Source organism: Doryrhamphus excisus, chromosome 8, assembly GCF_030265055.1.
Source record: "Doryrhamphus excisus isolate RoL2022-K1 chromosome 8, RoL_Dexc_1.0, whole genome shotgun sequence".
Taxonomy (NCBI): domain Eukaryota; kingdom Metazoa; phylum Chordata; class Actinopteri; order Syngnathiformes; family Syngnathidae; genus Doryrhamphus; species Doryrhamphus excisus.
This window is the reverse complement of record NC_080473.1, coordinates 8,257,924-8,284,411: the sequence shown is the minus strand read 5'-3', so window position 1 is coordinate 8,284,411 and position 26,488 is coordinate 8,257,924. Positions and strand designations below refer to the sequence as shown.

Genomic DNA, 26,488 nt, shown 5'->3' with positions numbered 1-26,488 from the left:
CCCGCTACCCTCGTGAATTTTATCCTGAATTTGTGTTACCTGAGTTGCCATAACGACCGCCTGCAAGGATTCCATCTTTGTCAGGACGAGCAACAGCAAATCAAGAGAGGACTTTGATATCAGCTGACTAATGCCATGTGACATTTACGATTTAGTTGACAGTTGTTGGAATCATCACAGTATTGGACCGAGATTGCAGATACATCTGTTGTTCTACCAAAACATAATCAATTATCAACTTTATTTTGAAATGTCTTTCCATCTGAAAGCCTTTTATTTCTATGGTTCCTTTAGAGTAGTGCTTCACAATGATTTTGTGTCACGACCCCCCCCCAGGGAACTGAATTTTTTCCACATTCCCCAGTTTGAAATACTACTGAAAAAGTGTAGTTTATTTACTTATCTGTATAAACCACTGTCTGAGTACAGGCACCAACATTGTTCAAGCATGACACTAACAGACCAGACAACATTAAGGACATGATTTTAGTATAACACCCCCAAGGGGACACGTGCCCCACTATTCGCCCCTGGTCCTTGAACTTAACATTTGAGCAGTGTGTTTATCTTGAAAAAGATTCAAGTAAAGAGTACTGTATTGGCATAAGTATCAGTGTTATAGACAATATTGGCCATGTACTAGGTACTTGCTATCGGATCATTACAAAACATTGCAGTACCACAAACTACTTCACTAAATACTACGTACTACTGGTAGAGGCAGAGTTAACCGTTAACCTAAAACCACAATGTTTACAAAATTAAAAGTATGTGAGGTTGAAGTTGCAGGACTCTGTTCTGCTTGTTCTGCTTGTGAATGCTTAACCTTTTTTAGGACACCTGCATTGTAATTACATGTCTTGGCCAGTAGAGGGCACTGGGTGTCTTTGTGTGTGACAGCACATTTGGCTATATATGTGTGTGTTCCTGATGTTGGAGCGTGAGTGTTTGTGTTTGTTACTGAACATACTGTATACCAGGGGTGGGCAAACTACGGCCCGGGGGCCACATGTGGCCCACCAAGCGTTTGAATCCGGCCCGCCACTTTTAACATATGGCAACATGACTTGCAAGTCGGATGTCTTATTTAGTAAAAAAAATAAATAAATAAAGAACGAAAAATTTCACGAGTTTGATGTGGTCTGAAAAAAGGGCCTTGAGAAAATATAGCTGGTAGTATAACACTTTTACATTCAAGGAAAATTATAAGCATAAAATAGTGTGTGTGTGTGTGTTCAATGCAATCACAGGGCCAATCACAGGGCACGCATAGACAAACAACCATTCACACTCACATTCATACCTGTGGACAATTTGGAGTCGCCAATTAACCTAGCATGTTTTTTTTGGAATGTGGGAAGAAACCGGAATACCCGGAGAGTACCCAGAGAAGTACCTTGGCCACACAGAGATGGCCGAGGGTGGGATTGAACTTGTGAGGCTGTGAGGTCTGCGCACTAACCACTCGACCGCCATGCAGACCCTGTTCTGGATTAAGAAAATAAAAAATAAATGAACAGACTTTGCTTTTATAGAAACATTGTTTTATTTTTCCTCCACGACAATAAATAGAAATACAAACCAGCTTCATCAACCACAATCAAAATTTTTTTTTAAATTGTACAATATTACTTAATTCAAAACATACGGGCGACGGAATAGGAGCCGTGAAAGAATGGCATTAACAGGAGGCAAAGCTCAGGTTTCATAGCAAATGGAGCCTTTCTCACCTCCATGCTGCCAAAAGAATTCATATTTGGACTGGTTCGCTTGAGAGGAAATATGCTCCATGGGGACAAGAATGTTTTGGCTGCAATCGCCACCCAGTGAGTTTACTGTCCTGTCCGTGTGTTATACTCTCGACTCATTAACACAACAAGCACACATACCGACTCGCGCATATTCACACATTCAAACGTACATTGGCCACGTTGTACTGCTACGGTACCGTAGCTGTGCCTCTACTCCAAAAAGGAGACATTCAACTGGATTTCACACAAGGAAACACTTCCGTTCAAGGAAGCTGCTGAGAGGGAAAAAAAGCAAAAAAAAATAATTCCAAGAAGGAAAAGTCGGCAGGTTTAGAGAGTCTTATTGGTCCATCCCTTCATTCAGCATCCCTTAGATAAATGTCTCTGATTCGTCCATCTTTGGACTTTACAATCCTGAAGCTGACGACACGGTGGGTGGGAGGGTGGGGACCCAGGGTGTAAATTCTGGGTTTATCTGGATTAGGAAGGTGGTCTTTGCACAAGTCGTCACTGGGTTGTTTTTTTTTTTTGGTCACGTCAGTGTCTCCAGTTTAGCCATTTGTCTGAAGGCTTCATCGCAAGGTCATCGTTCTCTCTGGAATCTGTGGGAAAAAAACAACAAATCCAAGTCAGATTTTGGATGTCATACCAACACTGATTATTAATTACAGATATTATTAAATATACTTCATTTTCCGGACTATAAGTCACAGTTTTTTTCATAGGTTGGCTGTTCCTGCGACTTATACTCCAGAGCGACTTATAGATGAAAAAACTGTTTATGTTACATAAACACTGGACACCTTTTCTGTGTATGTTTATTTTTTGTGTAGCTGAATAAGCATTGTGTTAGCATATCTTACACCTATTCAGCATGTTCTTTATTCTTTTATTGTTAGACGTAATGTCTGTTTTTTTAAATTAAATTAAATTAAATTAAATTAAATTAAATTAAATTAAATTAAATTAAATTAAATTAAATTAAATTAAATTAAATTAAATTAAATTAAATTAAATTAAATTAAATTAAATTAAATTATCAATAATGTCAATAATATCTATTATCATCAATAATAAAATTAAAATCAAACATAAAATAAAAAAATACACAAATTATATTAGGAAAGCAGCAAGTGAACAAATGTAACAGTTACTGATTGTAAAAGTACCAGATGGAGGGGTAGGATTTAATAAGCTTTGCTTCTTCCTACTCCTTTTGGACATGTGGAACTGTGAACTGATTATGTGATGCATTCAATTGTAATCTGATGCATGTTCAAATGAAATAAAACCATTACCATTACCAAAATGCGACTTATACTCCAGTTTTTTAACTAATTATGAAGTTTTGGCCTTGTGCGATTTATACTCCGGAGCGACTTATAGTCCAAAAAATATGGTATATTCTCTACCAAAAGCTCGGGGTCAGCAGTTTCCTGAGAGTGAACAGTGTTCAACTGACGGAACTATAGAAAGTATTCATTCCTTACCGAGACAGTCAGGACAGCACGAGCCTTCCCTGCGTGTGATGTTGGAACATGTCAGTATTGGACATTGCTTTCGTTGACATTTGGTCACACCGTGCTGTGGAAATAGCAGAGAGACGTGTTGGTGTCAATAACAGAAATGGAGATTTTTTGCCTTTGATGAAATTAAAGCAGGCTGCACGGCGGATGAGTGGTTAGCGCGCAGACCTCACAGCTAGGAGACCCGAGTTCAAACCCACCCTCGGCCATCTCTGTGTGGAGTTTGCATGTTCTCCCCGTGCATGCGTGGGTTTTCTCCGGGTACTCCGGTTTCCTCCCACATTCCAAAAACATGCTAGGTTAATTGGCGACTCCAAATTGTCCATAGGTATGAATGTGAGTGTGAATGTGAATGGTTGTTTGTCTATATGTGCCCTGTGACTGGTTGGCGACCAGTCCAGGTTGTACCCCGCCTCTCGCCCAAAGACAGCTGGATAGGCTTCAGCAAAGGAAAAGCGGTAGAAAATGAATGAATGAACGGAACCTACAGTATTCTGCATACTCATGCTTCTGAAGGCAAGCACACAAAATATGTAACCAATGTTATTTTGCACATTTGACAGGCACAATCCTTGTTGCATCCCCTTAGTACAAGAGTTGGCAAATATTTTGATTCGAGGTCCGTATTGCTTTAACAAAATTTATGGGGGGGACCGACTATATATTTTACACGTAACAGTCCACCTGGAAGTATTGTATCTGTAAAAGTGTGTGTGTTGTGTCCCTTTTTTTGAGCACTTTGTAAACAGCAGACCACATCAAATTATGAAATTGATATAACAGCTACTTAAACCATCAAAAGGTTGATGCCAGGTTGTATGTTAAGTTTAAATGAAATACTTTGGAAAGAAAGGGCGGGCCGTATTCAAACACTTGGCGGGCTGGATGTGGCCCCCGGGCTGTAGTTTGCCCACCCCTGCCTTAGTAGATTAGCTTTGCACACACTATCAAGACTGCACGCATCAAGACTGGTTTTTAAACCTTTAGCCCAAAGTATAGTTTTTAGATGGCGGTAATGCACACGAAAGCTGCTTGCCAACCGCCAATAAACAGAAAGAAGAAAAACACCACGAAGAAGAACGCACCCTGACAACTTTCCGTTTGAGCGGGTACAAGATACCTCAATCAGATTGGGGAAAGGAATATTCCACCCCTGTGAATCCGATTATATATTCATTCGGATTGGCTCTTTTCCTTCAGAATGAGGTGTATACAAAGGTTACATTCTTTCTGTTTGAGCAAATAACCCGAATGGAATTGGAATATTTAGGTCTATGTAAACGTGGCTAGTGATAACTCAGCAGTGTAGTACTTTCACAATTACTACTTCCTCCTCCAACTTACACCAAAATGGCCGTCATAGAAATGGAAAGTCATACATAGACAACCCACAGTGTGACCGCATCGCTCTGACGGTACTTACATCACACCAACAGTTGATGCACTTCATCTCCCCCACAAGCGGTACCCACGGATGCCAGTTGTCGCTGTTCTGGTAAAAGTTCTTGCCAAATTTGCAGTGTCTGGGTCCATCTGCCTGCATCATGTCGCTGTGCTCCAGGCCACCCGGGGTCTTCTCTTCTTCCGGGCACTCCTTACAGCAGTCCGAGGGATTACGTCGGACAGGATGGCTGCAGGTTAACACTGGACATGTCACCTTCTCACAGTGTACCTCACCGGTGGAACCCTGAGAAAAGAACAGGGAATTTAGAAGCCGAAAACATTTTTAATAATCGAATATGACATTCCCAGATGGTCGTAGCAGTTACTGAGCATCCATTCAGATCTGCTATGCTCCTTTAAGAAAATTGCAAATCATAGTTTTTAGTATTTCCACATCCTGCACAAAAAAATGACTTTTTTGCGCCAGTTTCTAATGGGCTAATGCAAGTTAAATGACCCATTAGGGGGTCTCCGCAAGTGAAAGCAGATGTGAGTGCTGGTGTGTGTGTGTGTGTGTGTACCTTGCAAGTGCACACTGCACATTTAATGTAACCAAAGGGAGGTACAAAAGGATGCCATGTCGTTCCTGGAGCGTGCATCTTCTGGTCTCCCTCAAAGTAGCAACCTAACCGACGGGATGAAACGAGAAAAACGATATTGTATCCATCTGTACTAGGAAGCAGATATTAAATATATAATAATAATACAAAATGCTTACCTTCAGGATTTTCATCCACTTTTTCTGAAGCTTTTATGTCCTTTGGATCCTTTCTCTCTGTGTGGGAATTCAGACATAAGAAATGTTAAGTTACAAACTGGGCTGGCCACCAGTCCAGGGTGTACCCCGCCTCTCGCCCAAAGACAGCTGGGATAGGCTCCAGCACCCCCGCGACCCTCGTGAGGAAAAAGCGGTAGAAAATGAATGAATGAATAAAGTTACAAACTGATCAGTTAATAGATGAATTGACCTGTGAGTCTTATCAAGGCACAGCAGGTCTGCGCGCTAACCACACGACCACCGTGCAACCCCCCCCCCCCCCCTTAAAACAAGCAAACATATTTTTAGATCCTGGTGATGGAACACTGGACCTGCTCTACACCCCTTGCAAGGGTACTGGAGCCTGAGGTACTGGAGCCTGAATGGGGGTTCAGCCCAACCGACCCACAAGGCATTCAACCATGGTCCTCGCAGTGTCCTGAGGGGGGGATGCTCCGAGGGTACGGGTTGGTGGTGCACATTCCATTCGGTCCTTGTAAGAGCAGGAGCCTGGTTCACTTTACCAGTAGTAAGTGGAGCCGGTCCATTCTGGGGTCCTTAGAATCTCATGTCTGCTGTTGGCAGATGATGTGGTCCTATGGCCTCATCAAGCTGTGACCTCTAGGGTTTACTGGGACAGTTTGGTTTGCATCAGCTTGGGAGTGAGGTTTTGCCCCAGGTAAAGTTCAAGTATCTCGGGGTCTTGTTCATGAGTGAGGGAGGGTTGCAGCCTGAGATCGGCAGGCAGATCGACGGACACACCCCTAAGAGAGGGGCTGAGGAGCTCAGTTGTCCGGGAGGGGCTCTTCACCTTCATATCGAGAAGATCCAGTTGAGGTACCTCATGGATCTAGTTCAGATCCCTCATTAATGTTTCCTGGTGAGGTTTCCTGGGTATGCCCAGCCAAGAGGAGAATTATAGGTAATTTGATGCATGTTCAAATGAAATAAAACCATTACCATTTTCTAATTGTTTTCTAGGAGGTTAACGTGCAGGCCTCACAGCTAGAAGACCCGAGTTCAATTCCACCCTCGGCCATCTCTGTGTGGAGTTTGCATGTTCTCCCCGTGCATGTGTGGGTTTTCTCCGGGTACTCCGGTTTCCTCCCACATTCCAAAAACATGCTAGGTTAATTGGCGACCCCAAATTGTCCATAGGTATGAATGTGAGTGTGAATGGTTGTTTGTCTATATGTGCCCTGTGATTGGCTGGACACCAGTCCAAGTCTGAAGACAGCTGGGATAGGCTCCAGCATGCCTGCGACCCTCATGAGGATAAGCGGTAGAAAATGAATGAATGAATGTAGTGTGTTTTTAAAAATTTGGAGTAGGGTACATGTTCCAGTGTCCAGTGTCCAGTGTTTATGGAATACACAAAGGAGCTCACCTTCACAGACCGGGCAGCATTTGTCGTCAGGCTGGATGGTTGCGGTGCAGGTCAAAACCGGGCAGATTACCGGATCACAGATAACAGTTCGCTTCTGCAAAGAAACAAAAATAAATCGGATTTCCTGAGTAATGAACTCACACAATTTAGTCAAGTCACATTTTATTGTGGTTCTTGAACTTTACCTGGCAGCTGCAGGAGAAACACTTGTCATAGTTGGGAGTCCAGCGAGATCCGTGAGCATGGTACTGGTTCTCGAAGAAGCAGGTGTGAGGGTCTTTCTTCAGCTCTTCGGGATCTTTTACGAAAAAGTCATCAAATTCAGCTTCATGTACTCCACCCTTGGTTCCAAACTCGCAGTTGTTGGGCACATGCACCTGGATGTTGTTTTTTTTTTACAGAAGATGGGAAAAGGAGGATGAGATATTAGTAGTTTATTCGCCACATTTGACTGGAAGCTAGGTTGTTCGGAAGCAGAGCGTCCATGCTCACAGATGGCTGTTTATGTGTTGGACCTGTTGCTAACTGCTGGACTCGTATGTTTTGCTTATTAACTGGAGCTGCCAGTAGGGTTGTAGTCAAATGTGCATTGGCATATATATATATGTGTGTGTGTGTGTGTGTGTGTGTGCTGCCCTATAAACACACTTGCCCACAGCAAGGCAACACCCGCCACCTGTGAAAGTGTGTTTTTTTGTGGACTGGTGAGCGCTAAGTGAGCTATCATACAAGACGCATTAAGAAGCCACAGAGTACTACCATGTCTCGCTCGACTGTGGACTATTGTTGACAGAGAAAATATGGAAATATTGTTCAAACGAAACCTCGACCCGTGATTCATTAGTTAAACCTGCCCAATCATTTTTATTGTTTATTTTAAATGTTTATTTTTGCTGTGTCGGCCTTCACTGTATCATAAAGAGAGGTGTTAATAATTATTGTGAATTGTGAATTAAGTGAATATGTGCTCCAACACCGTCAGGGACAAGCTTGTGCTAGCAGTTTTGCAATAATAAAACACTTTTAGGAGAGCTGTTGCATGGGTGAGGTCAAATTCCTGTAGTTACGCTTGTAATCATAAAATAGATGCATTATCAATATTATTTTTATCAATCATATTCTCATAATTAAGGTATACACTTTATACACAACTGTAAAACAAATATTGTAAGTAATTGCAAAGCTGTAAGAGTCATATATATATTATTTAATATAATATAATAATAATAACATTATAAAGTAATATTATTTAAATATGTACATTATTTATTGTATTATTATTTAATATATACATTGGTTTCACTTATGTATTTATAATTTAAATATTACAATTAGGACTATCAAAAAATATAAATTTGTAAAAAAAAATGGCACACTATTTACCTAACATTAGTTTCTGTAATAAAACATATCAACACAAAATAAATTTTATAGAGAGTTACAATGTTATTTTTTACCAAGGGTAAAAAACCAAAAAATTCCTCAAAAAAAAGGAATGATCCGAAAACTAGATATATGATCTAGAAAATAGATATATTATTTAATATAATAATAATAATATTATAAAGTAATATTATTTAAATATATACATTATTTATTGTATCATTATTTAATATATACATCAGTTTCACTTATGTATTTATATTTTTAATATTACAATTAGGACTGTCGCAAGATTAAAATTTCTAATCAGATTCATCGGTTACAAATTAATTGATCATGATTAATCACCATTCGCTATGTGAAAACATGCCCATTTTTACTGTATTTTATTGAAATGACAGTACATAATTACACATATTTCTATTTATCAACAGCTCCAAATTGAAAATGTAAATCAAGCTTAAAGATGGCACACTATTTAACTAACATTAGTTTCTTTAATAAAACATATCAACAAAAAAGGAATTTTATAGAGGGCAGTTACAATGTTATTTTTTACCAAGGGTAAAATACCAAAAAAAATCCTGAAAAAAAGGAATGATCCGAAAACTGCCACTAAACATTCCCAACATCAACCAATAAATACTTAGGTTGTTTTTACATACCCGTCCGCGGATCTCTCCTCTTGGGTTGAGCTTGGTGCTGACTTGGATGAAGGCTGTTCCTTGGTCCAAGTGCTGCAGTAATTCAACGCTGATGTCCTTCAACACTCCCTGAGCCTGGAGGAGACGAGAGGAGGGTTCAAACTGATTGAGAGTGTATTCTGACTCGGAGCGTTTATGGAATGTGGGCCCAGTGCTGCGTTACTCTTTCAATGTGTGCGTTGCGGTACCTGCGATCCATAAAATCCAGTCAGCAGTGTCTTGTGACTGGCGCTGCTGTCATCCAGCTCTCCAATCTCAGCCAGGCCTTGGAGGTGGGCATTCACAGTGAGGTCATCGTTCCTACTGAGGCCCGCCACAACAATCTCGTAATGCAGGTGACAAAATTTGTCCACAGACACCCAAGCGTGGCCGGAAGCGCCGGTTCTAATTGGAGGGGACACAAAGTGGCCTGCCAGAGGGGTGGGCAACTCTGGAAGAGACGGACATCAATTCAGTGAGATGATTGGATCGAGTGGAACTGATTCTACTGTGCTCAGCAAGTCCTTTTCCGATGATCCATACCATGCCTTGGAGCCTCCAGGCCGCTGTAGGGCAGCGCCTTGATCTGACCCCTCAGCTCTCCCTCTTGGTTGTGAGTTGTCGCCACATTGATGAAGAGTTCATTCTGCAAAAGCATGTGGATATTTCGGGCCTCAAGGCGACTCCAGCTGCCGACCGCCCTTCCCGCGGCTTTGTTGTACTCAGGTGTCAAGTCGTACAATACTGAGCGCTTGTTTCGTCGCCGTGGCTTCAACTCAATAGTGAGGCCGACCACGTCACTGGTGAGACCCGCGACCTGAACCTGAAGGGAGAGTAGATGTTTTATTTCCATATTAAAGGTAAATTTGGTGGTTTGTTTACATTTGTTAAATAGGTAAGTTTGACTGTATCCATACACTTATTTCATCTTCTGTAACTTTAGCCGTGTTGTCGTTGGTGTAAACCAGGGGTCGGCAACCTTTACTATGAAAAGAGCCATTTCACCCACTTGCCCACTAAAGAAAAATAGCCTGGAGCCGCAAAACGTTGTATGTTTAAAACAACATTGGAGGGGAAAAAAAAGACGAGTTGGAGTACTCTTGCTAGTACTGGAGATAAACTTTTGTTTTTAAATGAGCTCTAATTTATTTTTTAGAATCGTCAAATAACTCATTAATAATAATTAATAACTCAAATAACTCAAAGTATTACTCATTTCCCTTCATGTTAACCTGTCAGAGAGAACTGGATAGCATCCTGTCTGCTCATTCAGTCACCAGTCAGAACTCAGTCAGGATGCATTCATGGTCTCACACAAAGTTGGATTTTTGTAAACTCATAACAAAGACGTGCATTTTCACCACACGGGTGCTAAAAAATATTCAAGCATTGCAAAGGGAGCCGCAACAAAGAGGCTGGAGAGCCACATGCGGCTCTGGAGCCGCGGGTTGCTGACCCCTGGTGTAAACTGTTGGCTTTTTTTCCTCCTTTTGTGAATTTAATATTGTTAGGAGCAATTGACGCAATGACAATCCTAAAAATGTCTTGCTGTGATAATAGCTCCTTGATAAATACCGCTAAATGCCACCTATAGTATATATAGACACATTTTATGACTAATGCGACTTAAATGTGGTACTGACTGATATCTGGTAATGGTAATGGTTTAATTTCATTTGAACATGCATCAGATTACAATTGAATGCATCACATAATCAGTTCACAGTTCCACATGTCCAAGAGGAGTAGGAAGAAGCAAAGCTTATTAAATCCTACCCCTCCATCTGGTACTTTTACAATCAGTAACTGTTACATTTGTTCACTTCCTGCTTTCCTAATATAGTTTTAAAAAAAATAAATTATTTTTGTCACGTACGAGGTGATATGACCATCCAATGACATAATGGGTACCATAGTAAGTGTCAATATAGTGATATATATAGCACATCATGACTGGTTCAAGACTCTTCATCCTTGTATTTAGCAAACATCAACTGCTTGTATTGTTTCTTGAATTGGCTCATCGTTGTGCATTGTTTGAGTTCCTTACTCAATCCATTCCATAGTTTGATTCCACATACTGAAATGCTAAGGCTTTTTAACGTAGTCCTAGCATAGAAGTGTTTCAAATGTAGTTCTTCCCTGAGATCATATTTTTCCTCTCTTGTAGAGAAGTATTGGATGACATTTTTAGCTAATTGGTTATTTTTAGCCTTGTGCATTATTTTAGCTGTTTGAAGATTAACTATATCAGCAAGTTTAAGTATTTGTGATTTTAGAAATAAGAAGTTAGTATGTTCTCTGTCGGCGGCATTATGAATTATCCTTACTGACCTTTTTTGCAGTACATTTAGCGAGTGAAGATTGCTTTTATAGTTATTACCCCATATTTCCACACAATAAGTAAGATATGGTAGAACCAGAGAGCAATAAAGAGTGTGGAGTGATTTCTGATTAAGAATCTGGAATTAAACGTGATAAAAAAGAAGAAGAAATGAAATGAGACAAATCCATACCTGATAATCCAGTGTACCATTATCATGGAGGTTAAAGACAGCGGAGCCTGTGCCTCCTGTCTTCCCAGGAGTTAATGCATCACCACTGGACATCACACTCTGGATGGCTGAGTCACACACAACACAACTTTGATGAAGTGATGTTAAAACACATTCCTTCGCAGAGCAACACTCTTTTAACCACCGTTAGATCAGACAGTGTGCAAAATGAGGAAATGATTATGTCAAATTTGCTGCTGCTTAGCTGAGGGGAAAGAGGAGGGGCCGATACATTAACTCATACTCAAAGTCAATGAAGGGACATATTCAAATGGACTAGAAATGTCTGGCCATGTGATTTTATGTGACATACTCCAGGGCCATATGACCTTGTAATATGGTACGTGAAGAAAAACCCACCCAAGGTAAAATCTTGGTATGAGGTAACCCTTACTGAATGGGCTAGGATTAAAAGGATTGAGTGAAATGGGAAGCAGAGGGGAATAACAATATGAAAAAGACAAAAAAAGGGGCAGAAAAAAGTAGAAAAAAAAAACACACAAAACAACACCAGAAACTGAATTATGACTGACTAGATGGGGGCGGGTGGGGGGGGTGACAGGGGTGAGATTTAAAGCACCGTGTTGGGTTGAAATTCTCCATGCATTACATCACCACGCTGGAACAACTGACACGGACTGTCAGGTCCAGCAGACTGTGACCCTCTGAGCCTGCAAGCCAACTTTAGGCATAAGCGTGTGCATGTGTGTGGGAGTGGGAGTTAGCTATCAGTCTTTAGGACGGCTGAGTACACTTAAGCTCCAACTGGGTGGTTTGCAGCAAGTCAAAAATACACTTAAATATGTAATATATAACTCATGTCTGACTTGTTATTTTTCTTTTCAGTAACATCAAACAGTATTTTAGTTGCTCCCTCTATGGTATATTATATATAAAATATTCATTCATTAATTTTCTACTGCTTTTCCTCACAAGGGTCGCGGGGGTTCTGGAGCCTATTCCAGCTGTCTTTGGGCGAGAGGCGGGGTACACCCTGGACTGGTTGCCAGCCAATCACAGGGCACATATAGACAAACAACCATTCACACTCACATTCATACCTATGGACAATTTGGAGTTGCCAATTAACCTAGCATGTTTTTGGAATGTGGGAGGAAACCGGAGTACCCGGAAAAAAAACACGCATGCATGGGGAGAACATGCAAACTCCACACAGAAATGGCCGAGGGTGGTATATAAAATATTGTTCTCTAATTTTGTGCAATTTTTAATTTTAATTCATGCCTTATTTGTACGTGAGGCATATTGAAGAGAGAAGGGTAGTGATCTGGAGCTGAATCTAATATCATTTACAACTTTTTCCTACCTACCTTTTGAGCGTTAAGTTGCTGTGTGATGATTTTATTGTTTGTTTCTAAGATGACACCATGAGTCAGACTGTTATATTGAGTAATGGCCTCCTGTGATTTCTGATAGCTTGGTAATCTTGTGAGTTTTCACTTTTATTGCAAAACCTCAATGTTAGTTAGCAGATTAGAGTTGCGGTACTTACTGTCACATGATTTTCTGCCACTAATGAATCCGGAGATGCGATGGGGATTTTGACCTTCCGTTTGCACTGCAATCTCCAGTTGGCCACGAGACAGCCAGAATAGTTCACGACTGTTCATGTCCGTCAGCACCTCTGCAAAGTCTGGATCCTGCACAGATCGAGGACAGTCGGCTCGAAGTGAATACGCCAGTTCGACAAACAGATGAAATAGTCATCAAATGTCAACAGACTTTCATGGATTTGATTTTACATCAAGGTACCCAAAGCGCTTAAAGGCGGAGTGAACCCATTATTAATTCCCTCCTTGGTCACACAACGTTACTGGTACATACAGCTGTAACATGGCTGCCAGTTCATGCCAACGACCACCACCTAAAATTCATTCACATTCACCAGCACTTGAAGGCAAAATGGGTGAAAGGTCTTGCCCAGTTTCCGCTTTTTGTACAAACTGTTACACCTCCTGATCTCTAGAAACACAAAGCAAGTGATCTGTTTCCAACTAAAAAATCACCTTTCCAGTTACGTTTAGCTTTGACAAAGATGAGCTCAGGACAGCAATGCCAAGAAAAACAGTGAGTCGATAGTAAAGTCTCCTGCGGAGAGGTTCTCAAGCCACATGTGCATCAAGACTTCAGAAATCATTCCGGACACAAATGACTGTGTTAAACGCATCCCAGGACTCACATAAAACAGCGCCTTAGAAAATACAGCTTGTGTTGCAGTTTCATGCTGACTTTAATTCCTAGCAGACTGACTACGCTCCACAAAGATGGCGTATCGGTGGAAATGGTGAAAGGTCTTTTATGACCTCAGAACGTCACCTCAGCGTAGATACACATCAGAATAAATCTATGCAGAGAACGGACTGAATGGATGCAATAAAAATATTAAAACTGCAAGCAGTGATGAGCGGGCTCGAGCACCCTGTTGCGCTGTCAGGGTTACGCGCGCAAGCAGATGGGCTCGCGGACACGTCGTACAAAAAACCAGGGTGATCGAATAAGTCGTAAGGGAGTTACGGGACTTACAATTTTCTACCAGGAGGGGGCGACACCGGTGACAAGGCAGCTATGTGGTCACATCCCGTCTGACGCCCCAAACTTCCATAAAAAAATTTGCAACGATCGGACCGTGCGGAAGGTACTTGTGGCGCTTACTTCTGGCCCGAAAATCGCCGACGCCATCAAAATGGCCGACTTCCTGTTGGTTTTGCAATATGAGTTCTTGAGACTTTTTTGTGCATCCTGTCATGATAGACGTCTCCACCAAGTTTCGTGATGATCGGTGAAACTGGTAGCGGGGGCTAATTTTTTTTTAAATTTCAAGGTGGCGCTAGAGAGTCAATTTTGGAACATTATATTTGAAACCCATAAAATATCACATTTTTCGCCAGACCTGATGCGCTCGCCAAATTTGGTGAGTTTTCGGGCATGTTAAGGCCCTCAAAATCGCAATCATTTTGGAATAATAATAATGATAATAATTAAAATTTCAAGGTGGCGCTAGAGAGTCAATTTTGGAATATTATATTTGAAACCCATAAAATATCAAATTTTTCGCCAGACCTGATGCGCTCGCCAAATTTGGTGAGTTTTCGGGCATGTTAAGGCCCTCAAAATCGCGATCATTTTGGGAGAAGAAGAATAATAATAATTAAAATTTCAAGGTGGCGCTAGAGAGTCAATTTTGGAACATTATATTTGAAACCCATAAAATATCAAATTTTTCGCCAGACCTGATGCGCTCGCCAAATTTGGTGAGTTTTCGGGCACGTTAAGGCCCTCAAAATTGCGATCATTTTGGGAGAATAATAATAATAATAAACATTACAATTACAATAGGGCTTTTGCAGTGCTCGAGCCCCAATGATGTCGTCTGTGATATCAGTTACACCAGAAATGACTGGCATGCTTTCACACTTTTTCAATCCACATCTAAGAAGAAGAGAGGATGATGTGGAACGTGTTTTTGGTTACTCAGCTTGATTCGCTGTGAGTCAACCGTTTGGGGTTATGGCAGGAGCTCAAGGACACACCTACAAAAAAAAAAAAAGTCATGCGACCACAAACTGAGCTGAAACTTTTCACATGGTCACGCTCACCGCCGGGCCTGAAAGAGATGCGTCGGTCCTTCACGCCATTCCTGGCGAAATTAAAACCAGGCCGTCCTTTCATCAACCCCACTCCCCGCCCCTTTCCTCTCTCCATCCATCCATCTCAGACCACAATCCACTAACCACTGACGTGTGAGAAGTGTGGATGCCGTCCATCCTCCATGTCACAAAAACACACTTTCCCTCCTTTCCTGTTTTCCACTCTTCCATCCAGTTTTCTTATCATGACTCAGAGTAGTTATCTTAGATCCAAGAGATGGCGACAAGAACAACGACAATGTGGTGATTGAACCACATCCGTCTCCAAGGGAAATGGAGGGACGGAGGGGGGGTTATGTTTGAGGACTGCTGCTCTGCTCCAACTCCTCCATTTGAAAGCTGAGACTGGAAGCTCATTATTACTAATGTTGGTTGAAAAGCAGTAAAAAAAAACAGATCACTAGCTAAACAAGAACGCACATATCATTTTTGTGAAGAAAAAAAAAGTTGTTTGTATTCACTTTTGTTAATATTTTGACAATACTGTTTATTTACTCAATTATTCAGATGTTTTTGTTTAATGCTTACATGAGATGTGACGTTGGCTCGTATCTCTCTCAGGATGTGTTGTCTGTAAACCAGTTGGACTCGGATGGGAACCAGAACCAGCGGCTCTGTGGAAAAGGAAGCCAAAATAAAATACAACAAAAAGTAAGGTGTTGGTCTATTGTTTCATTACTGTTCCATTTATTTATAGTATTTAACAGTGGTGTCATTAGGCCTATTTTAGGGGGGCTTCAGCTTCAGTGTCAGCTAGGGGGGGTTTAGGGGGGCTTCCATCCCCCTAAAATGTTCTTAAGCCCCCCTAAATAATTTTATATTTTTTATTGATTTTTTGAAATTTTTTTTTTGATTTTTGATTTTTTTTGTCATAGATTAAAAAATGTTTATAGATTTAAAAAAAATGACACATTTCAGGCTATCAGGCTAATAAAATCAGGCTAATAAGCAAGCCAATAAGCAGGCTAATACTAGCCAACTACTACTACCAGTAGTAGTTGTAATAATCAAAAGAAGAATAATGATGATAGTAGTAATAATAATAGGCTAATTAATAATATAATGATAATTATATAATTGATCACTGTCCACTGGACAGAATGGTTGCAGAGCTTGAGCAGCATTTTTGCAGTGTAGATTGTGTGTACTTGAAACTTGTGTGTACTGTAAATTTAATGGTGGCCTAAAACAATTGAGTATCTCTACTAAATCTGTCCAAAAGTTATATTTTCATTTATCATTCATATCCTGTGCATCTCCAGGGGGCTAAACCCCCCTGTCCTCAGAACCTAGTGACACTCCTAGTATTTAATCTGTGCATTACTGTTATTTTATTTATCCCTCATATCTCATATCGTGCAGTGTGAGTGACTTCTCTTCAACTCTACCTTTGTCTTTGTGTTTGACGAGGCCTTGAAGGATGAGAATGAAGTGAAGGTTATTCTCGGTGTCACTCAGCGTCAACATGGCGATGCCTCCCATGGCCGCGTTCTCCTCCTCCGATGTCAGCGTAGAGCTGAATGTCTCTGTTCACGACACACATGCATGTTATCCAACAGAGATTGTGGAGTAATTATCGTTATGATTGGACAATCAGTGTCTTGTGCCGATGACTGTTATTTGGATGACTGAGAATATACTGAGATGGGTGCTTTTGGTGTAAAAACCCTAGCATTGGATTGTGCAAGTATATATAACGTTATAGCAAATGTTTAAAATGCAAACACATCCTTCGAAAGCTCACCAGCAAACAAAGCCCTGTGTTTGATGATCTTCCCTTCCACTTCCTCTTGTCGGCTCGTTGTGGTGCTCATGCTGATGCGCATCTGCTCGTTCTGCAGCTGACGCAGGAGAGGCTTTGCCAAGTTTTTCCACACACCACAGATCTATTCAAACATAAAACATAAATAAATATAAATAAATAAATATACATATAAATAAAATAAAATATAAATAATAATATTTAATAATAATATAAAAACAATATAAATAAACATAACTAAATTTGTACATATCTAAGCATACAAGTCCTTCAGGAACAGGATAGAAGCTATGAAAAAACTCACAAGATTACCAAGCCATCGGAAATCACCAGAAATCATGACTCAATACAACAGTCTGACTCATGGTATCATCTTAGAAGGAAACATTAAAATCATCACACAGCAACTTAACACTCAAAAGGTAGGTAGGGAATCATTTCATTGGCCTGGTTGCCACGGCGCTGCAATGATTCATTCAGCTGCCTCTGTCCACCAGTGGGAACTTCCTTCTGGACCAGCCAAACTATGACAAAAAATGTAAACTTCCAGTCTGAAAAATATGGTAGAAACTTGTGACTTTTCTTTCAACCCCAGGTTGCAAGTGAAGAAAAGTGGCCTCGTGACGGAACCTCATAACTCAACCGTTCAGGAGTAATCTACTAGGTCATTAATCTAGGAGGTCATTACTCAATACAACAGTCTGATTAATGGTATCATCTTAGAAGGAAACATTAAAATCATCACACAGCAACTTAACACTCAGAAGGTAGGTCGGGAATCATTTCGTTGGCCTGGAGCTTCCCCCCACAAGTCACTCCTGACTTGTAGAGGGCCAGGACCAGCCAACCTATGACAAAAAATGTCAACTTTCAGTCCGAAAAATATGGTAGAAACCAGTGACTTTTCTTTCAACCCCAGGTTGCAAGTGAAGAAAAGTGGCCTTGTGATGGAACCTCATAACTCAACCGTTCAGGAGTAATCTACTAGGTCATTAATCTTGGAGGTCATTACTCTATACAACAGTCTGATTCATGGTATCATCTTAGAAGGAAACATTAAAATCATCACACAGCAACTTAACACTCAAAAGGTAGGTCGGGAATTGCCCGACCGAATTGCCAATCATTTAATTGGCCTGGAGCTTCCCTCCCCAAGTCACTGTAGAGGGGCAGGCAACCTTTGACAAAAAATGTCAACTTCCAGTCCGAAAAATATGGTAGAAACCAGTGACTTTTCTTTCAACCCCAGGTTGCAAGTGAAGAAAAGTGGCCTCGTGACGGAACCTCATAACTCAACCGTTCAGGAGTAATCTACGCTCTAATTAGCAATGGTGTTTGTCCCCTTGCTAGGCGATGATGTAACGTGTGAAAAATTCTCTCCTTCCCAAATGTTCTGCCCCGGCGAACTCCCTCATCCCCTCTCATTCCTTTAATGTGCCGGAGTGTTTTCTCTACGGCCTGCCTGGTGTTTGACACTGACATTTATCTAAAACTAATAATAGGCCAATTTCTGTGACCTGTGTTTAAGAGGCTCCTGACTCACAGCGCTATGTGTTCATCCTGAAAAGGAATGTGGAGATATGTGTATTTTGACAGGAAGTGATATGTAGTGATAGCTTCAGACATCGGGGAGTATACGGACGTCCATGCAAGGGTACTATAGAACCGATGACGGATTTATGAGGACACTTTCTGCCCCGGCGATGTGACTCAATGTTGCACACTTGAGGCAACTTCCTGAGATGTTCCATTTTCTGTGCGCGAGTGAGTGATTGTTGATTGCGACGAGAGCGGCGAATGTTTAGAGACAGTGTCGCTGTGTGCGTGCATGCCGCAGCTTGAGTTATGGCAGCCACAGCCGCAGAGTCGTTGCATACATCTCTCTCACACAAGCATGCACACATCATAAAAAAACACCACTAACAGATGCAAGATGACTTCCTCTCTCCACATGAAGTCTTACCATGTCCGATTGTCCTTTGGGGACTTTGTACTCAAAAGCAGAGGCACCATCTGAACCCGAGAAGATGATTACACCGGGGCGGGTCATTCTGTAAGAACAGCAGATTCTCATTAGAGAAGTGAAATTAGTTGTTGTGCTTGTTCTTAGCGACTGTTTACTTTTGGTATGTGATGGAGAAGGCCAAGCTGGTTCGGGTCAGAGAGAAACGAGCTCTGGCGACGCCACTGGTGCCGGGCAGCCATGATTCTGTCACTCCTGTCAGCAGGGCTACAAAGTCTGCAGGAAGAGAGAGAGGCTCACAATGTTCAATACCATATTTTTGACCATATTTTCACTGGCAATAATACTCCAATTTTTTGGTTAATTGGTTCCAGACTGTGATTAGTGAATTTCTTATTTATAAATGGAATATTTTCATAGTTAGAGTACACAGAACCTGGTTATGACCTTCTAAGAATGATTTTTAACGTTATTACAGCACTCTAGATATGTAATAGTCCATTGTTCATTCATTCATTTTCTACCGCTTATCCTCACGAGGGTCGCGGGGGTGCTGGAGCCTATCACAGCTGTCTTCGGGCAAGAGGCGGGGTACACCCTGGACTGGTGGCCAGCCAATCACAGGGCACATATAGACAAACAACCATTCACACTCACATATGGACAATTTGGAGTCGCCAATTAACCTAGCATGTTTTTGGAATGTGGGAGGAAACCGGAATACCCGGAAAAAACCCAAGCATGCACGGGGAGAACATGCAAACGCCACACAGAGATGGCCGAGGTCTCCAAGCTGTGAGGCCTGCACACTAACCACTCGTCCATCGTACAGCCGTAACAGTCAACTATTCATTCATTCATTTTCTACCGCTTTCTACCGAGGGTCGCGGGGGGTGCTGGAGCCTATCCCAGCTGGGCGGGAGGCGGGGAACAGATTAATCAGTTGATTATTTTTTAAATTAATTTAAATTGTGTTTTAATTATTTAATGTAAGGAACGTTTTATTTACAATGTCTGATGGAGATGTGAAAAAAAAATATGAGAAGCGTGTTTATTTTGAATGCAGGTCGTCTTAGATTCTCCACAGACAGAACACCCCTGACATCCCATTAGAAAAGTTAGCCAGTTTGTTACCAATGAATAAACGTGCTTATAATTTCAGACAAGTGGATTCATTATATGGTGTAAAGTTTGTATTTTTTTCATACAAGTGTCATATCGTGACACTTAAAAAATATCATGATACATGTTAACGTCCATATCGCCCTGGACTGGTGGCCAGCCAATCACAGGGCACATATAGACAAACAACCATTCACACTCACATTCATACCTATGGACAATTTGGAGTCGCCAATTAACCTAGCATGTTTTTGGAATGTGGGAGGAAACCGGAGTACCCGGAGAAAACCCACGCATGCACGGGGAGAACATGCAAACTCCACACAGAGATAGCCAAGGGTGGAATTGAACCCTGGTCTCCTAGCTGTGAGGTCTGCGCCCTAACCACTCGAGCGCCGTGCACAGTCAAATATATAATAACAAAAATAATCTGACTCAACTTCATGAAAACAATGAAAACCAGGACATTTTCATCATCTTTGCATCCTAACATCCCAGCAGTGTTTTTTATGCTAGTTTTCATGCGGGTGTTCTCACCAGTGCGGCTCTCTCCAGGGCCCATGTCCTCTGAGCTCAGGTAGGATCTGTCGTTGTAAGATTTGTGAAGGTCATCCTCCTTCCCTTTGCCCTTTTCGTGGAAATACTCAAATCCGTCCAGTGACGTGTCGATATGTTTCTTGTCCTCTTCACCTGCACATAGAAAAGAACCTAATTCAGTACTTTAAACAACTGTGGATGGGCTCGAACAAACTCTTCAAAGCATATCCTGTAATACAGTCCCAACGTCTGGTGCACAGATGAGACGACAACATTGTTTGCTCCTAAATTTGCATTTGAGTATGAAACATGCAAACACGAGCGGACAAAGAGGAAGCACGGTATGCTAAACAAGAGGTTGATGAGTATTTTGGTATATGACTCGTCAACAGCTAAAACGATTTTTTTCGGAGTCATTACTCTTTAATGTTAATGAAGACAAGAGGTGAACACGACATGATGCTGAGAGACAAAACCTAACATTGGCTTTAATTTTCCTACAATGTGTGCCTCCATGATTGTTTTTTCAAGAGGCCAAATGGATTCTCTGCTTTCTTTCTCGGTGTCACACACACCCTTCCTCAACGCTTTACACTTGTGGGCTTCTGGGTCGTGTCAGCGCGAGTACTGTACCGTCAGGTGCACCATTTTCCATCACCTACACAAACACACAATCTGCATTTCCAGCCAAAGCTAAGACAAACACACTCAACTCCTTAAAACAGAACCGCAACACACACACATACAGTCGTGGCCCTGTCCTAGTTTTCACACACACACACACACACACACACACACACACACACACACACACAGAGCCCAGTGTTGTTCCGCCAAAGGAGGTTGCAATGCTTTACCTTTCCTTTCCATTACATTACCAGACACACAACGCAGAAAAAACAACCAATCTGCTAAATAAGAACCCCACACAGTCTAATTGGGCAATGGGGGGGGGATTGTGTCTGTCCAATGGTGTCTAGAAGACCCAGCTAGATTGAACAGTTCATTAACAGGTCACTGAATCAATTTGCTGTTTATACATGACTGTTAAGGACGTTTTTTTTAAGAAAAAGCAATCTTCACTCGCTAAATGTACTGCAAAAAAAGTCAGTTAGGCTAATTCATAATGCCGCCTACAGAGAACATACTAACTCCTTATTTCTAAAATCACAAATACTTAAACTTGCTTACATAGTTCATCCTCAAACAGCTAAAATAATGCATAAGGCTAAAAATAACCAATTACCAAAAAATGTCATCCAATAGGAGAAATATGATCTCAGGGAAGAACTACATTTGAAACACTTATATGCTAGGACTACGTTAAAAAGCCATAGCATTTCAGTATGTGGAATCAAACTATGGAATGGATTGAGTAAGGAACTCAAACAATGCACAACGACGAGCCAATTCAAGAAACAATACAAGCAGTTGATGTTTGCTAAATACAAGGATGAAGAGTCTTGAACCAGTCATGATGTGCTATATATATCACTATATTGACACTTACTATGGTACCCATTATGTCATTGTATGGTCATATCACCTTGTACTTCAGTACGTGACAAAAAATTTAAAAAAAAACCAATTCAAGTATATTAGGAAAACAGGAAGTGAACAAATGTAACAGTTACTGATTGTAAAAGTAGCAGATGGAGGGGTAGGATTTAATAAGCTTTGCTTCTTCCTACTCCTTTTGGACATGTGGAACTGTGAATTGATTATGTGATGCATTCAATTGTAATCTGATGCATGTTCAAATGAAATTAAACCATTACCATTACCTTTTGGGCAGGTCTTACAGCAGTGTCCCGGCAGCAAAATGGGATCATCGCAGTCTGGATCCGGACAGTCCTGCTTGATGTTCTTGCAGTTGACCTTCCCAAACACCTTCCCACGGCGACTCTTTTGCTGCATAGCGTCACCATTTAAATATCTCTGTGTATTAATTCCAAATAGACACAAAGAGGAGAAGAAACATGGTATTTAGGACTTACAGGCTCACAGTAGCACTGGACGCAATGCATCACACCAAAGGGCTCCCCCAGATCTGGGTGCCACGTGTCCTCCAGAGAGTAGAATCGACCCCCAAATGAGCATCCTGGAAAAGCAACATTGCACAATAGGATGTTGTGAGCATGATCAATTTAAAAGAAAGGGTTATACACTGAACAATTTGATTTGAATGTTTGGGATGCTCCGGATCAACATGTCCAGCATCCAAATAAACAGGGACCAAAATTCCACAGACCACAAGAAAAAAACCCTGATAAACCTGAAGGAGACGTGGTGTCATAAAATCATGGTTACATCATACACTGACTGCTTTATTGATACAGTAAAAGCGCAAACTTTTAAGTGGCCTTTTACTGTTGCCAGCATTTCGATCTTTGAGTTCATTTCCATAAAACTGGAATTATTAGAGGGCTGGTTTTGAGCCGGAGTCCACTTTGTTGTTTTGGAGTAAGAAATGCATAATGCCCAAAGTATCTGACTTTGCAGTGAACCAGCAACATCCTGCACAGCTCACTGCCCAGGCATGTTGGAGTGGACCGAAACCCCCAGAATGCTTCACGGGTTTTGGGTCTGTCAGGCTTTGTCGCAATGATGCGTGAATTGGAGCCATTTGGTTTTCCAGTCAGTAATGTCTTTTTAAGACCATTTAAATAGAATCCCCCCCAAAAAAATCCTTGTGATGTAATGCATGTACAGGCTGGCTAGTTACATTTGAGGATGTCATTGTGTGTAAAACAGAGAGGCTTTTGGGGGGGGGGGGGGGGGGGGTGTCTCCACAAATTTTATTGGCAAAGGTGTGGGCAAATATTTTGACTCGTGGGCCGCGTTGAGTTAACAAAATTGTCCGAGGGGGCCAAATATATATTTAACACACACACACACTATTTAATGCTTATAATTTTCCTTGAATTATTTGTCTAATTTTACCTTATCTATGAAGTGTTATACTATCAGCTGTATGTTCTCATGTCCCTTTTTTCAGGAGCATTTTAAACATCAGACCACATCAAACTATGTCATTTAATTTTTTTTATTTTTTTTTACTAAATAAGACATCCGACTTGGAAGTCATGTTGCTGGTTTGTATGTTAAAAGTTGAAGTCGTAGTTTGCCCACCCCTGGTATAGATGTACATGTTCATGTTAAAGAACGAGGCTGTTTGTCTTGTCTGGGTGGAACAACATCACAAACAAGGAATCAACAACAGCAGCGTGCATATTGGGTTGCACATCAACACAATCATGAAAACACAGCTCCACAAAAGGCGGCAATTAGTGAATAAAACAATAAATCTTAAACAAACCACTTCCAGCTGAGGCATCCTCATGAAGTAAATGAATATTTAGCTTAAATACAACGAAAGTGAGATTTTCCACACCAGCACCCAACACAAATACCATAAAACTTCACCTTTGTGTATTTAACAGAATTGGGGAACAATTGTGAGCCGTAAAGGGGAAACAAGTGGAAATACGGCATCTACCCGTGGCAGCATTGGGAGAAAAACAAACGTTATGTACCAAAAAAAAAAGATGTATGAACATAAAAAAGTTATGTATTAGCGTAAAATAGTTAAAATAGTGAAATATATGTTATGAAAAAGTGACATCATAAAAAGTGACATCATAAAAAGTGACGTAAAAAAAGTGAAAACGGTTACGTATAAACATAAAAAATAGGGATGCTCCCTTTGATTGGCTACTGATCAGTATGAGCTGATCATGTGATCAGCTTATGCCAATAAATCACAAAAGCTAATCACATTTAGCTGCTACTATTGCAGCCCGGAGCAACCTCTGCGTGCTGTGTAGTGTCTTACATTACCTAACGTCTTGGACAATGTCCTCCTCCAAAACAAAAACATGTCTGCCATGTGGAACTTAACTGCCAACACGTGCCATGAAAACTATTTAGCTGGCGTTGCACATTAAAAACTTTAATTTAATACAGCATTTAAAGCCGCTCACTGTGTTATCATCAGTTAACACTTGCAGCTAGCACTTGCCCGTATCGTTGCCTCATTTCGGTGCTATATGATTTCAGACTCAGTCCCCCTGAAACACGTCCTTAACGGATATAAATATAAATGTAGCATCCTCACAGACGCACACATCACCTGATGCTCATTTCAACTTTATTGCCGACCTTAACACACCAACAGCGGCCCTTTGTACCAACAAACTTGTATGCGTCTGACAACGCAACACTTCTTCATTACCCACCAAACACACAAGTCGAGGTGCATTCACAGACACCAGAATTCTATATTCTGAATCAGTGAACTAAGTCGATTAGAACAGTGTGTGCACTTTTTAAAAATGTGAAACATAAACACATATTTCTTGCACTTTTCTGTGCATCATAATGCCAGAAAATTACTTAATATGAGCTAGCTAACAATACATGTGATAGGGACACACCTATTTTAGACAACATAAATAAACATGCTGCGATCATGCATGAACAAGTACATTGATGAAAACATGTAATACTTACAGTGTTTTGCTTTATTTTGTTGATTTTTGAAACATTAATGAAATGAAGCGTTGGGATACTCCGTCAGAAATATTGTTTTTGGAAAGTATAAATGTTTCCTCATGTTATAATGTCCAGAAAAGGGAAAGAATTATGTGTTCATGTTTCAGATAAGGGCTGTGAATGATGGGCAAAATTACATAAAAAGTGCAGGTCCCATTTAAAGTAGTGTGAAACATTTTTTTGCACATTCCCTGTGTTGTATATTGCTGCTGGTTTTGCTGTGAAATTTATGAAAATTTGTTTTTGACCATTTTTTAATATTTTCAAGTACCGATTTGGCACCGATATCGGATAATATGTAAACAACACCCTAATTATTGTTGCAGGAGTAACAGTTTTGAGCATAATTATATGATATGACTTCAAATAGTGCCCTATATTCATGCATGTAATGGAATTGATGGCATTGCATTTCACTTAAATACACATAAAGGAACTATGGCAGTTATTTCAGTCTTACCTGCGAGGCCTTTGGAGGGTGCAGGTTCCCTCTCAGACTGGATGGGAAGCGAGTGAGACTTGAGGCGTGCGGCCGCCTCCACGCACACGCTCACACAGCTGAGCGCGCACAGCACAGACCATAGCACACATGGAGCCAGCATTCCCAAAGTCCTCTACGCTGGAATGTTCTTTCCCCCTCAAAACTGTACTTTTTTTTCCCCCCAGTGCTCCTTGCAAACGTCGCCGAGCCTCACAGATTGACTTGATATGTCCAAGCGGTCTCTGGTTCCTTTCAAGAAAGCAGTAGCTGAGTCCTGAGGACCAGAACCTCTCACTTTTATAGCCTGCTTCCCTGGCAGCTTCCAGAGGGAGGAGGGGGGAGATGATACTGGAGGTGGGACGGGTGATAGGTGGGGGCGGGTCAAAACTGGATGACCAATTGGAGCCCTTTCTTCCACCATAGGACAGGGGTATCCTAACTTTTCCCATACTGAAAAATGACAGGATTATAAAGCTTTCATGCAAAAAAACAGCCATTTTTGCATTTCCTACTATTCTTGTTAATATTTATCATATTTTTAAATTTGAGTCCTAAAATATAAATACAATATTTTTCATGACATGTTTAAAAAATGGGGGGCGTTACTCCTTTTCCGTATTTTTGCTGTTATTTTTTGTGTTTATTTTTATGTGCACATCTGTACTGCATAGGGACTCCTAAAAGAGAAATACAGTATATTCCATGACATGTTTATTTTTTTAAATGACTAAAACGTGCTTATATATATATTTAGAATAATAATAATAATAATAACAGAAAAATATAATACAAAAGGCTGAAAACATTGTATATATTTTTGTATTTTTTTAAATGTTGACCCAAAAGACAAAAAACAAATTCTATATATTTCAATTAAAAAATACAATTAATTAAATTAATTAATATTTAAAATTAA

The 26,488-nt window shown here is 40.8% G+C and overlaps 1 protein-coding gene across 1 annotated transcript; it reads right to left on the bottom strand.

Moving 5' to 3' along the window:
* Positions 1-1,548: 1,548 nt before the first annotated feature.
* On the bottom strand, positions 1,549-25,820 carry chrd (chordin). The gene is made up of 21 exons (XM_058079880.1): positions 25,552-25,820; positions 22,535-22,638; positions 22,322-22,448; positions 20,538-20,690; positions 19,037-19,154; positions 18,879-18,966; positions 16,898-17,039; positions 16,542-16,679; positions 15,682-15,767; positions 12,999-13,146; positions 11,447-11,553; positions 9,474-9,753; positions 9,140-9,381; positions 8,913-9,026; positions 7,050-7,241; positions 6,865-6,958; positions 5,439-5,495; positions 5,242-5,345; positions 4,701-4,964; positions 3,242-3,335; positions 1,549-2,353 (listed from the first exon to the last, which is right to left on the bottom strand). The coding sequence occupies exons 1-21, from the start codon at positions 25,691-25,693 to the stop codon at positions 2,289-2,291; spliced, it is 2,859 nt and encodes a 952-aa protein (XP_057935863.1). The 5' UTR covers positions 25,694-25,820; the 3' UTR covers positions 1,549-2,288.
* Between the last annotated feature and the right edge of the window lie 668 nt (positions 25,821-26,488).